The sequence below is a fragment of the Thalassophryne amazonica genome, chromosome 9 (genome assembly GCF_902500255.1).
Source record: "Thalassophryne amazonica chromosome 9, fThaAma1.1, whole genome shotgun sequence".
Taxonomy (NCBI): domain Eukaryota; kingdom Metazoa; phylum Chordata; class Actinopteri; order Batrachoidiformes; family Batrachoididae; genus Thalassophryne; species Thalassophryne amazonica.
In genome coordinates, this window is record NC_047111.1 from 18,819,212 (window position 1) to 18,832,432 (window position 13,221).

General features: G+C 42.3%; 1 protein-coding gene across 1 annotated transcript in view; it reads left to right on the top strand.

Annotated features, from left to right (window-relative positions):
* LOC117516492 (V-set and immunoglobulin domain-containing protein 1-like) overlaps positions 1-13,221 on the top strand; it is a 37,502-nt gene that overhangs the window by 12,621 nt on the left and 11,660 nt on the right. Inside the window, exon 3 of the mRNA XM_034177398.1 lies at positions 9,914-10,121. Coding sequence (XP_034033289.1) covers positions 9,914-10,121 — 208 coding nt within the window. The remainder of the gene's footprint in view (positions 1-9,913; positions 10,122-13,221) is intronic.

Here is a 13,221-nt window from a genome sequence, read left to right on the forward strand (position 1 = left end):
TTATCATTATCAATGTGTAATAAAGAGTGTTAGGTATTATCCAGCCCTGAAAACTGTGGCATAATTTTGCGATTGCTTTGTTTACTTTCAGAGTGAAAATCTGACAGATGCATTTTTGCCCAATGATAAAATAAAAATCGTACGCTTCTTGTTGTTGGGAAAGTGTAGTGACACGGACCCACAACAGGGGGCGTAAATGAAAGGTCAATAAATGAGCCAAAAGGTAACAATTTAATGTTGTGAATGTGCACAACGAAATACAGACAATCACAGAATTTGATATCAGTCACTATACAGAGGTGACGTGTGGGCAGGCTCGAGGATAGAAGACGTCTGTCCAGAGAAGAGTCGGGTCCCACACGATTTCCACCGCCAACGGATCTGAAGCACGCCGGAGTCGCCAAGTCCTGAGTCCCCAGGTGGCCACCGTCTCCAGCTGTCAGATCTGGTACTGCTGGCAGGAGGCAGAAACAGTTAATGGCGGGTGTGTGTACACACACCCAGCAAACAGTCAGCAAAAATGTTCTCTCTGTACTCAAGTGGGAATACACCTCCACCTCAATCACAAGTTCACAGTTATGCAAGGTCAGTCTCCTACTTTATTGCAGTTCGGAGTGAGAAGTGAAATCCGTTCACTTCCCCACCATCCACAAACTCGGCTGTAAGTAGCGAGCGAACACCTGCAAACACAGTCAGAAATGCGAGAGAAAAACAACGTGCGTTTGGCACAAACACGGCTGAGAGTATTACCTTCGGGTAGTCGATATCTCGGCAGTGAGGTGGAGATGCTGCCCGGCTTATATGGTGGTGGTTGATGAGTGACAGCTGGCGTTGATGATGAGTGACAGCTGCCACACTCGGTTGCTCCTGGGGCAGATGCGCCCGCACTCTCTGAAGCCCACACTTCAGGCAGGGTGCCCTCTGGTGGTGGCCCAGCAGTACCTCCTCTTCAGCGGCCCACACAACACTTGTTATTCAATAATCTTCATTCTTTTATTCGGCTTTTTCTTATCACACACCCGCTCTGTGGAATGGTCTTCCTGTGACCGTGAGACAATTGGAGTCCATGGACATTTTTAAGTCAAGACTTAAAGCTATTTTTATTCTCTTTCTTATGAGTATTTTTTATTTATTTTTGTCTGTTTTATTATTTTACTTCTGTTTTTAATTATGTATTTGAATTTTTTATTTTTATTTATTTATTTTAATTTTTTTATGTTGAACTGTTCTATGTGAGGCGCCTTGAGACGGATTTTGTTGTGATTTGGCGCTTCATAAGCTGATTAAATTGAAATTGAACAACATTTTATTGTGTCTTAAAGTAAATAAATATGAAATTGGTCACTGGATCCTTAAACTTTGGACATAATAAACTCTACATGGTGGATCCTTGATCTCTGGACATAAATAGGAATAAACAAAATCTATAGTTGTTGTCAAAAGCATTTCCTTTCAGACATTATTGGCATGAATGTCTTTCCATATATCTGAGCTGAGCTCTTACAGCTGCTGTGCTGCACATCAGGATGTAATTTGTAAAGAAATACAGCACGTCTCATTTTGGGAGGAAAAAAACGTTTTAGTCGATTGTAGTTTCTTGTCTCTATTACAACGTTTGTAAGAGGTGTCATTTTATTTAAAGCGGCAATTCATTTTGAAGTTATTAATTCCGACCGGACTCTGTCTCAGCAGAAAGCGGAGCAGCGTTTGGAGCTGTGCCAACGGAACGGAGGACAATTCTCATTTCTTGACTGCAACAAGACAAGAGTCCCAGTTAGTGACTTTAATCCACACAAACGTGACTCGCGCTATTTTAATGGCTTTGAGAGGAGTTAAGAAGTGGACTTGCCGTTTCTGAAGAGCAGCGAATCAAAGAACCAACGAGCTAGTGGATCGAAGCATTGCTTCAATGGTTCACGCTTCAAAGTGGAGTAGCGCTGCAGAAACGGTTGATTACAGAGCCGCTGCAGACCAAACCTTGAATATTCGACTTTATTTGTACATCCGTATAACTCTGAAACTCAGAAAAGTCTGTATAATTTATGGACAATCCGTATAGGTTCACAAGTATGGTCGGAAAACCACCGAAAATGTAATTTCAGTTATCATAGAATGCCTTTCAAACGCACTATTGTCTGAAAACTATTTGTAAACTACTCACCGTTTCTTGCTGAAATAAGCGCCCAATTTTCCTTGCACAACTTTTTTCCTGGATGCCATGATCATCAACTCGACTGGACTGATGCTATGTTTGTTTGATCCGGTTTGAATTTTCCTGTGTACACCTGCGTGGTGCATTGTGGGATCAAATCAAAAGCTGTGTTCACCGCGGGGACTCGTTCGCCACTATTAGGGATTATTTGAGTTTTTTTTTTTTTTTGCCAATGACGAACGATGCGTAAAAAAATCTGACCGATGCAACTGCATCGATTCAAACAGGTCTGGATCCGGGCCTGGTTTTACAGGAACTACATTATTATAGTGTTTGTTGACTTTGTGGAATCATGAACTGGGCACTAAAGATGCAAACTAATCACAGATTTATTCATCTGAAATGTCGTTTATGCTTACCAGTGCTTTTTAAAATTTTATGGGTTTTTTTCGTCTTCTTCAAAGTAAACAATTAAACATTTGGTCTTGACACAGAGCTATAATTTTGCACTTTTACCTTCTGGAATCTGATGAAACCATTTTGTAGAAGATATTACAAAATACGTGTGTCAAATGCATTTAAATGTCAGTTTGCGACACTTGAGCAGTGACCACACACACACACACACACACACACACACACACACACACACAGATTGTGTGTTTAGCTGTTTGTTCTGTGCCTGTTAAGGGACACACCTCACTGAGTCAACACAAGCCGTGATTCAGTGATGAAATCAGGTCAGATTTACATGTTGATTCAACATCAGACACTTGGAAGTGTCTTGTTCGGCTCCAAAATCATGATCTGTTGCAAGTTACATTTTCTGTACAGTGAAAAACTATCACTATTGAAAACAAGCAATTGGGGTTGCCAGATTTTGTAAAAAAAAAAAAAAAAAAAAAAGGAAAATAAATACATGTTATTTACAACTGCTGGAACAACTGTTGTACAGTATGTTCCAGCAGGCACACTGCAGAGTGGTAAAATATGTAGAATAACATAAAAAGCTGACATGTATGACTTTTTTTTACAGTGTAGGCAGCTGTGTCATTGCTGTCATTACTTTGTGAGTATATTATCCATGAAATGAGAGGGGCTAACGTTGATGAGTCAGTCTTATGTTTGTCGCTGGTTGAACCCAACGTCAACCCAGGTGCAAAAAATACACTCAACAAAAATATAAACGCAACACTTTTGGTTTTGCCCATTTTGTATGAGATAAACTCAAAGATCTAAATCTTTTTCCACATACACAATGGGCCTCATGTATCAACGTTGCGTACGGCGATATTTGAGCGTATATGGGGTGTACGCCAAAACGGCTGCGCTACTTGGCATTTATCAATGTGGTCGTTGGCGTACGCTGCGCTGAAAATATACACCAGGTCGAGAGGTGGTGTAAATTATACACCAAAATGAACCAGCGCTGGAATCCACATAAAAATGAAGATGATCAACATGATAAACAGTGCCATTATACAAATCAATGCATATGTTACATAAATAATACTTTCCTGATTATACTACATAATAATCAATACAAATCCCGCTTTTATGCAGCACGATCCGTGGCTACAGCGCTGCTGCTCGTCTTTTTCTCCAGACTTCGAGCCTGGAGCCAGAGCAGCGCTGAGCTTAACTTCATGTGGTGTGATCGTTTTAGACAATGAAATTGATAATTACAACTGTAGTGTTGTCATTCCCTTCGCCCGTGCTGCAACCAGGTTTTGTTGTCTCCATTCGGTTGTCACAATAAAATAAATAAAGAAATACATTTTAAGAATAAAGAAATCTGACAGATTAGGCGTGTCTTATTAACTGAGCGAGCAAATATCCACATGTCAAGAATTATTGACATGTGAAAAGAGAATACAGTGGTCCCTCGCTATAACGCCGTTCACCTGTCACCTGAGTATTTAGTCCAATTTTGCATGCCTTTTTTTTACAGTGTTCTGTGTTCTGCGTATCTGTTTATAAGAATTTTGTCGCACAGAAGAAAAAAGAGCGCCAACAACTACTCATAATTGTGTTTGTCACACGGAAACAAACGCCTGCAGCCAGGTGTAGGTGTGAGTGGAAAAAGGCGCAGCGTCAGGACGCAGAGGCCCGATCTGTGACATACTGGTGAGTTACTATTAATAATTTCTTATGTGTCCGACCTCGTTCGTTGATCGTTAAAATTAATTCGTTAGTTCTAAATGCCATCATAATTATTTATAGGAAAACTTTCTATTTTTATTTCTCAAACAAATGTTTGGGTCTTATATATTTTCCTACTAAGATTTGAGCTTTGAGAGTGTTTACACATGAGAGAAAAGTAAGGAAATGTTCATGCCTGATTGAGAAAGTGTATAAACCGTGTAGTGAGGGGTTTTACAGCTTTGAAACGTCTATAATAATTGTAAAAAAATAACGCTGCCTAACGTCGCGGTTTCGCGTATTTCGGGCTATTTTTTAAAACGTAACTCCAGCGATTAATGAGGGACCAATGTAACACTTTATTGATTATATACTACAAAACAATTGATACGACGGCCGCTTTTGACGCTCTATTGGCACGCGTCATGATTGGTGGAGTTCTTTTTCATTGCCGTCTTCCTGGCTTCTATGTCGTAAAATGAGGGTGTGTCTGAAGCAGAGTCTGAATATTTATGGGCGTGTTTATTATAATTACGATCGTTTCCACCCGCTGCATTTATCAAGATCACGTCAGGTGTACACCAGAAATGGGCAGGTGCGCACTGCTTGATACATGTCACGCGACTTTGGTGTATTTCAAGTTTACGCCGTAAATTTACGCCACAAGTGCGCAACATTGATACATGAGGCCCAATATCACCATTTCCCTCAAATATTGTTCACAAACCAGTCTAAATCTGTGATAGTGAGCACTTCTCCTTTGCTGAGATAGTCCATCCCACCTCACAGGTGTGCCGTATCAAGATGCTGATTAGACACCATGAATAGTGGACAGTTGTGCCTTAGACTGTCCACAAGTTTTAGATCTTTGAGTTCATCTCATACAAAATGGGAGCAAAACCAAAAGTGTTATGTTTATATTTGGTTGAGTGTAAGTCATATGGGTGTATTTCTATTTGTAGTCTGGACTCAGTGACAACATCTATTAGTGCAGCTGTCTTTGCAAAAATTATAACATTGGCAACTTCATTCATATATAAAAAAGTGCAAACGTGTCACAGAGAAATGCAAATAATTTGGTTAAAGTCATTAAAATGCATTTGTAATGTTACTGTTTCATTAGTCATGAAGATGGATCACACTCCTCAGCCTCCCCAGTAAGGTCTATTCCAGAGTACTGGAGAGGAGAATTCGACCGATGGTCGAACCTTGGATTCAGGAGGTGCAGTGTGGTTTTCGTCCTGGTCACGGCACACTGGACCAGCTCTACACGCTCCATCGGGTGCTCGAGGGTTCATGGGAGTTCGCCCAACCAGTCCACATGTGTTTTGTGGATCTGGAGAAGGCATTCCACCATGTCCCTCAGGGCACCCTGTGGGGAGTGCTCCGGGAGTACGGGGTCCGGGGTCCTTTGCTAAGGGCTATCCGGTCCCTGTATGACTGCAGCAGGAGCTTGGTTCGCATTGCCGGTAGTAAGTCAAACCTGTTTCCACTGCACGTTGGCCTCCTCCAGGGCTGCCCTTTGTCACCGGTTCTGTTCATTATTTTTATGGACAGAATTTCTAAGCGCAGCCAGGGTGTAGAGTGGGTCTGGTTTGGGAACCACAGAATCTTGTCTCTGCTGTTTGCGGACGATGTGGTTCTGTTGGCTTTGTCAAATCAGGACCTTCAGCGTGCACTGGGGCGGTTTGCAGCCGAGTGTGAAGCGTCCGAGATGAAGATCAGCACCTCCAAATCTGAGGCCATGGTTCTCGACTGGAAAAAGGTGCTTTGCCCTCTTCAGCTCGGTGGAGTGTCCTTGCCTCAAGTGGAGGAGTTTAAGTATCTCGGGGTCTTGTTCACGAGTGAGGGACGGATGGAGCGTGAGATCGATAGACAGATCGGTGCAGCATCTGCAGAGATGCGGTCGCTGTATTGGACCATCGTGGTGAAGAGAGAGCTGAGTAGGGGGGCAAAGCTCTCGATTTACCGATCGATCTACATTCAGATCCTCACCTATGGTCATGAGATTTGGCTCATGACCGAAAGAACGAGATCGCGAGTACAAGCGGCGGAGATGAGTTTCCTCCACAGGGTGGCTGGGCGCTCCCTTAGAGATAGGGTGAGGAGCTCGGTCACTCGGGAGGAGCTTGGAGTCGAGCCGCTGCTCCTCCACGTCGAAAGGAGTCAGTTGAGGTGGCTCGGGCATCTTTTCCGGATGCCCCCTGGACGCCTCGCTGGAGAGGTGTTCCGGGCACATCCCATTGGGTGGAGGCCCCAGGGAAGACCCAGGACACGCTGGAGGGACTACATCTCTCGGCTGTCTTGGGAACGCCTTGGGGTTCCCCCGGAGGAGCTGGGGGAGGTGTGTGTGGATCGGGAGGTCTGGGCGGCTTTGCTTGAGCTGCTGCCCCCGCGACCCGACTCCGAATAAAGCGGAAGAAAATGGATGGATGGATGGATGGATAGTCATGAAGAAGCCATGATTGTAGTTCTTATTAGATCAAGTCCAAGAAATCAGAGCACTGATTTTTCACCTGAGTTTCCAAGAGAACAAAATTGAAACCAGCCATGTGTTTAGATGCCCCACCCCACCCCACCCCCACCCTGAGCTGACACTTTGTGATGTGTCTTGAATGCAACATTAGAGGTATTATCTGTTATGATTAGTAGTAATACTAATTGAAGCCAAAACCCTTCGGCTGCTGCCTTGTTTTCACTTGGGGTCACCACAGCAAGTCTGAGGTGGATCTCCATGTTGATTCGGCACAAGTTTTGCTCCGGATACCTTTCCTGAAGCAACTGCATATTACACAGCAAAATCATCTGTATGGTTAGCATGCTGGCATAGTATGGAACTATGTTTCCTATCATTTTAAATTCATTTTATTAGTAATTGAATGGAATGGAATTAGTTACTGAAGCTCAGGGCTAGCTGATCACTTCAGTATTCCCTCTGCTTCCCTGTCGATTTACTGCTGATGAACTCATACCTTATAAGCAAGGTTGGGTAGGATTACTTTGAAAGAATACATGTGGATTACATGTATGTATGTACATACATTTGGATTACTTGTAATCTGATTACTTTTCGATTACATTTCAAAGTAATCCTACCCAACCCTGCTTATAAGTGCAGTTTTTTCTGGCCAACTGATTCTGCTCTTTTTCTCTCTGTCCGAGGCACTGATGACGTCTCACAAGGTTGACAGCTGCACACCAAAAGGTGCTGGACTGGTTACGAGATGCCATGGCTGAAGTTGACACAACACAGTGCAGTCTGCTTTTGGAATACAGGAGGATGAGCCCACTGATGGCTTGAGGGCTGGACACTGGCCCTGCATCCCAGGGTGCTGGATGGCCCCCTGCCTGCGGCACAATTGCTTGCATGGTCATTTGAATAAATAATGGACTGTGTTTTTTATGTCATTGTAACTGTTAGAACGGCCTAAACAGTGGGTCACCCCTTTGGGTCTAGTCTGCTTGAGGTTTCTTCCTCAGTATCATCAGAGGTAGTTTTTCCTTACCATTGTCCCTGTGTACTTGCTCTACAGGTTGGTAAGGTTAGACCTTACTCGTGTAAAGTTTCTTGATGCAGCTTTGTTGTGATTTGGCGCTATATAAATGAAATAAATTGAACTGAATAGTATTTTGTCCACAGTATTTATGCAAAAAATATTCTATAGACATTGAACTAAATTGTTTTCACATGGTTTACATGTATTATAATGCACATGTACAGGTCTGTTAGAAAACTATCAGACCTTTTTATTTTTTGCAAAAACTATATGGATTTGAATCATGTGTGACTGCATCAGCCAAGCTTGAACCTTTGTGCGCATGCGTGAGTTTTTTCACACCTGTCGGTTGCGTCATTCGCCTGTGAGCACGCCTTGTGGGAGGAGTCGTCCAGCCCCGTCGTCGGATTTTCATTGTCAGGAAATTGGCTGATCAACTGCTGCTTTGCTTCATCAAAATTATTTCAGAAAGTGTGAGAGACAGCCAAGTGGAAACCATTTGGAAAATTCAGATGGCTTTCTGTGAAGATCTTATAGGGATCACACAGATTAAGGATAATTACAACTGGATTAAAGACGGCCCACAGCGGCGGATGGCGCGCCGCGCACCGAGCAGCAATCGACAGGCTCAAACAACCAGATCATTTCCAAAGTGAACGCTTTGTTGATGTGGGATGTCGTCTGACTACCAGAGAAATGGCAAGACAGCTGGACATAGCACTTTTTCGGCACATTCCACTGTTACAGGAGTTTTTGTAATGGAAAGAGGAGCGGAGAAATTCGCCACGGAACCGCTCATGGCACGGGACGAAAGCATCTCCATGTTGGTCTCACAGGACAAGCCCTGACATGCCCAGCTCTTGCACCATTCAGAAAATTCAGATGGCTTTCGGTGGCTTTTCAGTCGTGTGACTATTCGAGAAATTGTGGACGAGCTGGACATGCCACAACATGTCCTGTGAGGCTTCATCACGACGTTGCTTTTTGTTCTGTGCCCTGCGCCTCCGTCCCGATGCGCGAAGTCCTCCGCACGTCTTTTCATGACAAAAAACTCCTGTAACAGTGGAATGTGCCATTCATTTCCAAAGTAAACGCTTTGTTGATCTGGGACGTCGTCTGACTACCACAGAAATGGCAGAAGAGTTTGACATCAGCATTTTTTGGCATGAAAAGACGTACGGAGGACTTCGCACGTTGGGACGGAGGCGCAGAGCACAGAACAAAAAGCAACGCCGTGATGAAGCCTCACAGGACATGTTGTGGCATGTCCAGGTTGTCCACAATTTCTCGGATAGTCACGCGACTGAAAAGCCACCGAAAGCCGTCAGAATTTTCCGGATGGTGCAAGAGCTGGGCATGTTAGGGCTTGTCCTGTGAGACCAACACGGAGGTGCTTTCGTCCCGCGCCATGAGCAGCTCCATGGTGAATTTCTCCGCCCCTCTTTCCATTACAAAAACTCCTGTAACAGTGGAATGTGCCAAAAAAGTGCTATGTCCAGCTGTCTTGCCATTTCTCTGGTAGTCAGACGACGTCCCGGATAAACAAAGCGTTCACTTTGGAAATGATCTGGTTGTTTCAGCCTGTCGACCGCTGCTCAGTGCGCGGCGCGCCATGCGCCGCTGTGGGCCATCTTTAATCCAGTTGTAATTGTCCTTAATCTGTGTGATCCCCATAAGATCTTCACCGAAAGCCATCTGAATTTTCCAAATGGTTTCCACCTGGCTGTCTCTCACACTTTCTGAAAAAATTTTGATGAAGCAAAGCCGCAGTCGATCAGCCAATTTCCTGACAATGAAAATCAGACGAGGGGGCTGGACCACTCCTCCCACAAGGCGTGCTCACAGGCGAATGACGCAACCGACAGGCGTGAAAAAACTCATGCATGCGCACGAAGGTTCAAGCTTGGCTGATGGAATCACACATGATTCAAATCTATATAGTTTTCGCAAAAAATAAAAAGGTCGGATAGTTTTCTAACAGACCTCGCATTAGAATGAATGCATTTGCCTATTTTTTCTGACTTTACATGCACTTCCAGCCGTTACAAACTTATTTTGTTCTAAACCCGAGAAACTCTTCAGTTTCCAGTAGAGTTGTAAATATTTCTTTGCTTGTTTTCAGATCTATTATTACCAGTCAGGAAAGGTTGTCATCGCTGACTCTTACAAGAGCAGGATTCACCCCCCGTCGACCCCGGCAACAAGCAGAAATGCCTCCATACTAATAGAGAACATGCAACCTTCAGACACGGGCATGTACACCTGTGAGGTTCACAACATTCCTGATGTAGAGGGACAGTCTGAAGCCAACATCATCGTCAATGTGTTCGGTAAGATTTAACAAAACATATTCACGCATTTCAAAAAGAATTTATATACTTTATGACAAAAGTTCTACATTGTATTTACTGGTAAATATTAAGTCATTTTTAAGTCGGTGTCATTATACTGGGGTCTGTTCTTTCTATTCCCTAATACTATAGTATCCACGAGCAGGAAGACAGTACTCTGAAATGTGATTGAAATCATTTTGTCCTTCCCCCAAAAGAATGACTGACCTCAGTTTTAACCCATTTACAAGCTTTAAGCATTGTAAAGTTAAAGCACATATTATTGCACAACAGTTGTTTGTGCTACAGCTCAACTAAAGGTCAGTTCTTAAGGGAGTGAATAATTTTAACCCTGGTAATTTTTGGTTTTTGTGAAATAATTTTGTTTCTATGTGCAAAGTAAAATAATGTAAGTTATCCGAAATAAAACTAGGATGTTTGAATATGCCATATTGAAAATTCCTTACTCTGTTTAAAAAAGCACTTGGAAAAATTTTGGAGAAAAATATTAAGTTTCATAGGCGGGCTAGTAATTTCCCAACATTTCTCGAGAATGTGTGAAATTTTGCAAAAGATGGAGAACCATGCCCTAATTTGTCTGGGTCAGGCTCTAAAAGGAGCTTTGCTGAGACTAGCCTGGGGAGGTGGAGGTACGCTCTGGAGAGAAGGGGAATGAAAATCATTTGGAGCAAGACACAGGACTTGTGTGTGAATGAGAGGGAGCCCAGTGGAATAGTGTGGCTACAAGGAGTAGAGGTAGTGACAGTAGGTGAGTTTAACTACTTGAGATCAACTGTCTAACATAATATATATTTTGGTAGAGAGGTGAAAAAGAGAGCGCAGGCAGGGTGGGGTGGGTGGAAAAAAGTGGCAGGAATACATAAAATTTTATTTCAATAAATGAATTAATTAATTTAATCATTTGAAATTTTAATTTCAAAATTGTGTATGCACAAAAGGTCAGTTAACCTGTTAAATAATAATTTTTTAAAGCTATTTTCTTTTATGCAGATAAAACTAATATTTTGTGTCTAAATAAATATCAGTGTGACACATAAACCATATTTTCAAAGGTTTGAAGAGGTGACACTGTGATCATGTGCTTCTTCGCTTGTCCTTCCACTTACTCGTGTCATTTAAGCGCCTTGGGGCAACTGTTTGTTGTGATTTGGCGCTATATAAAAAAAAAATTGATTGATTGAATTGATTTAATGTCTTTTAGTGAAAGTCGGGCTGTGTTCGTCATGGTCGATAAGCTGCTCCCGCGCTTTAGCCCGAGGATTTAAATCCATCGTGTGAAACGAGGGAATGTGCAAATTCAATTAAAGCTGTCAGCCTGAGATTACTGTATCTATTACCAGTGCCGTAACCCAAACAAATCTACTGAAACAGTCACCCGGAATTGTGAGATCAGAGAATTACATTCAGCTGTTCACCGAGTTACCAGGACAACCCTGCAGGCCTCAGTATCCTCAGTAGTTTCCATGGTAACTGCAGCAATCTCCTCATTGTCAGTGTGGGGAAATGAGAGGTGGACTGACTGCAACCTTGTGTTACATCCAGAAAATACATTAGCTGCTGCAGGACAAACATCATGATTTTATACCTGTTAAAATATTAAAAACTAGTGTGGATCTGAATATCTTGAGCATTTCAGGGGAGAGATGCAGTGGGAGAGGACAGACGCAGCAAAGAATGACAGAAGACAAAGATGGTGTGGGGTTGGAGGAAGGTCCAGACACGCTGACCTCTCAGTCAAACTGAGGACCATCTAGTTATTTGCACAATGGTCATTTTCACTACAAACGAGGGCGACAAGCAGCTGGTGTTTGCCTCTTGATAGCATGGTCAGCTCATGGTTACTTGGCATTAATTTGCACGATGTTTAACTTTAGATTATAAATGACGGACAAACCCGACACCTGTTATGATGCATTTTCACTTCATGCTTGACTGGTGAACAGAAGCAAAGATCGATTGATTTGTTTCAGTACAACGTTTTTCCCAGTGGCACTAGTTAGCAGTGGTGGGCACACTTCCAATAATCCAATAACAGATAATTATCGAAGATAATGTTTTCATTATCAGATTATCTTTTTAGATAACTTTAAAAACCATTATCGGACTAATTATCTTCCGATGAATTGTCGTCCGATAACATAGCAAACGAAGTTGAACAACAGCAAGCATTTTTAAAATTTAAAATCAGTTGATACCTACCTGTTGAAAGTTTCTTAAGAGAAGCATTGTTCTATCCTCTGCAAACAGATGCGAGTTAGTTTCAGGAGAAACCACTATACCCTCTGCAGACAAAGGAGAACTGGTGACAAAAAAAAACATTTTCTTTTCTTTTCTTGGCAATATCACCCAAGTCATCCAGAGGCATACATTTTTAACTTATGGTACAAATTTTAACCAAACTAATTTTGGACAAGTTATTTAAAATTACTGTCATGCCTGAAGTTTTCTAAAGTGAAAACATCAGATATATGTTTTAGTTTTAAAGTAATGTGCTAATTTTTAAGGTTTTGTGAGCACATGCTGTGCCCAGCAATGCATTATGGGTAATCTCAGTACGTTCACGACAGGACAAATCATTTTCAGACACTCTGTTCAGGCTCCACGGACAGCAGCATTAAACTCTAGTTCCTAAAACTCTCGTGAATATATTCTCTGGGTTTATAGACGTTATTGCATTTGCGTTTGTTAAATTCCACGCATCTTAAATGTAGCAGAAACGGATTATCTGGAATTTTGTTTTGGCAAGTTTCAAGGCCTCTACTGCCATCTACTGGCCAGTAGTGTTCATGGCAGTATTTGCCCTAAGTACTAAGCGTCTGGGCACCAGTAGATGGCAGTGTTCTATTTATTTGGACCCCGGTTATATCAGATGGTTGTCAAATCAACTTTTTGGCTTTGCAAATGCCTTTTTTTTTCTTTTTTCTTTTTTTTACAAATTAAGCTTAAAAACAACAACAACAACAACAAAAAACATTACAAGACAGCTCTGTGGTGTTTGCACAGGGACAGTGCGAGAGGTTGGATGCTTGTAGCTCTTCAGCAGCCAGACCAGAATAATATCAAACAGGTTTGATTTTCA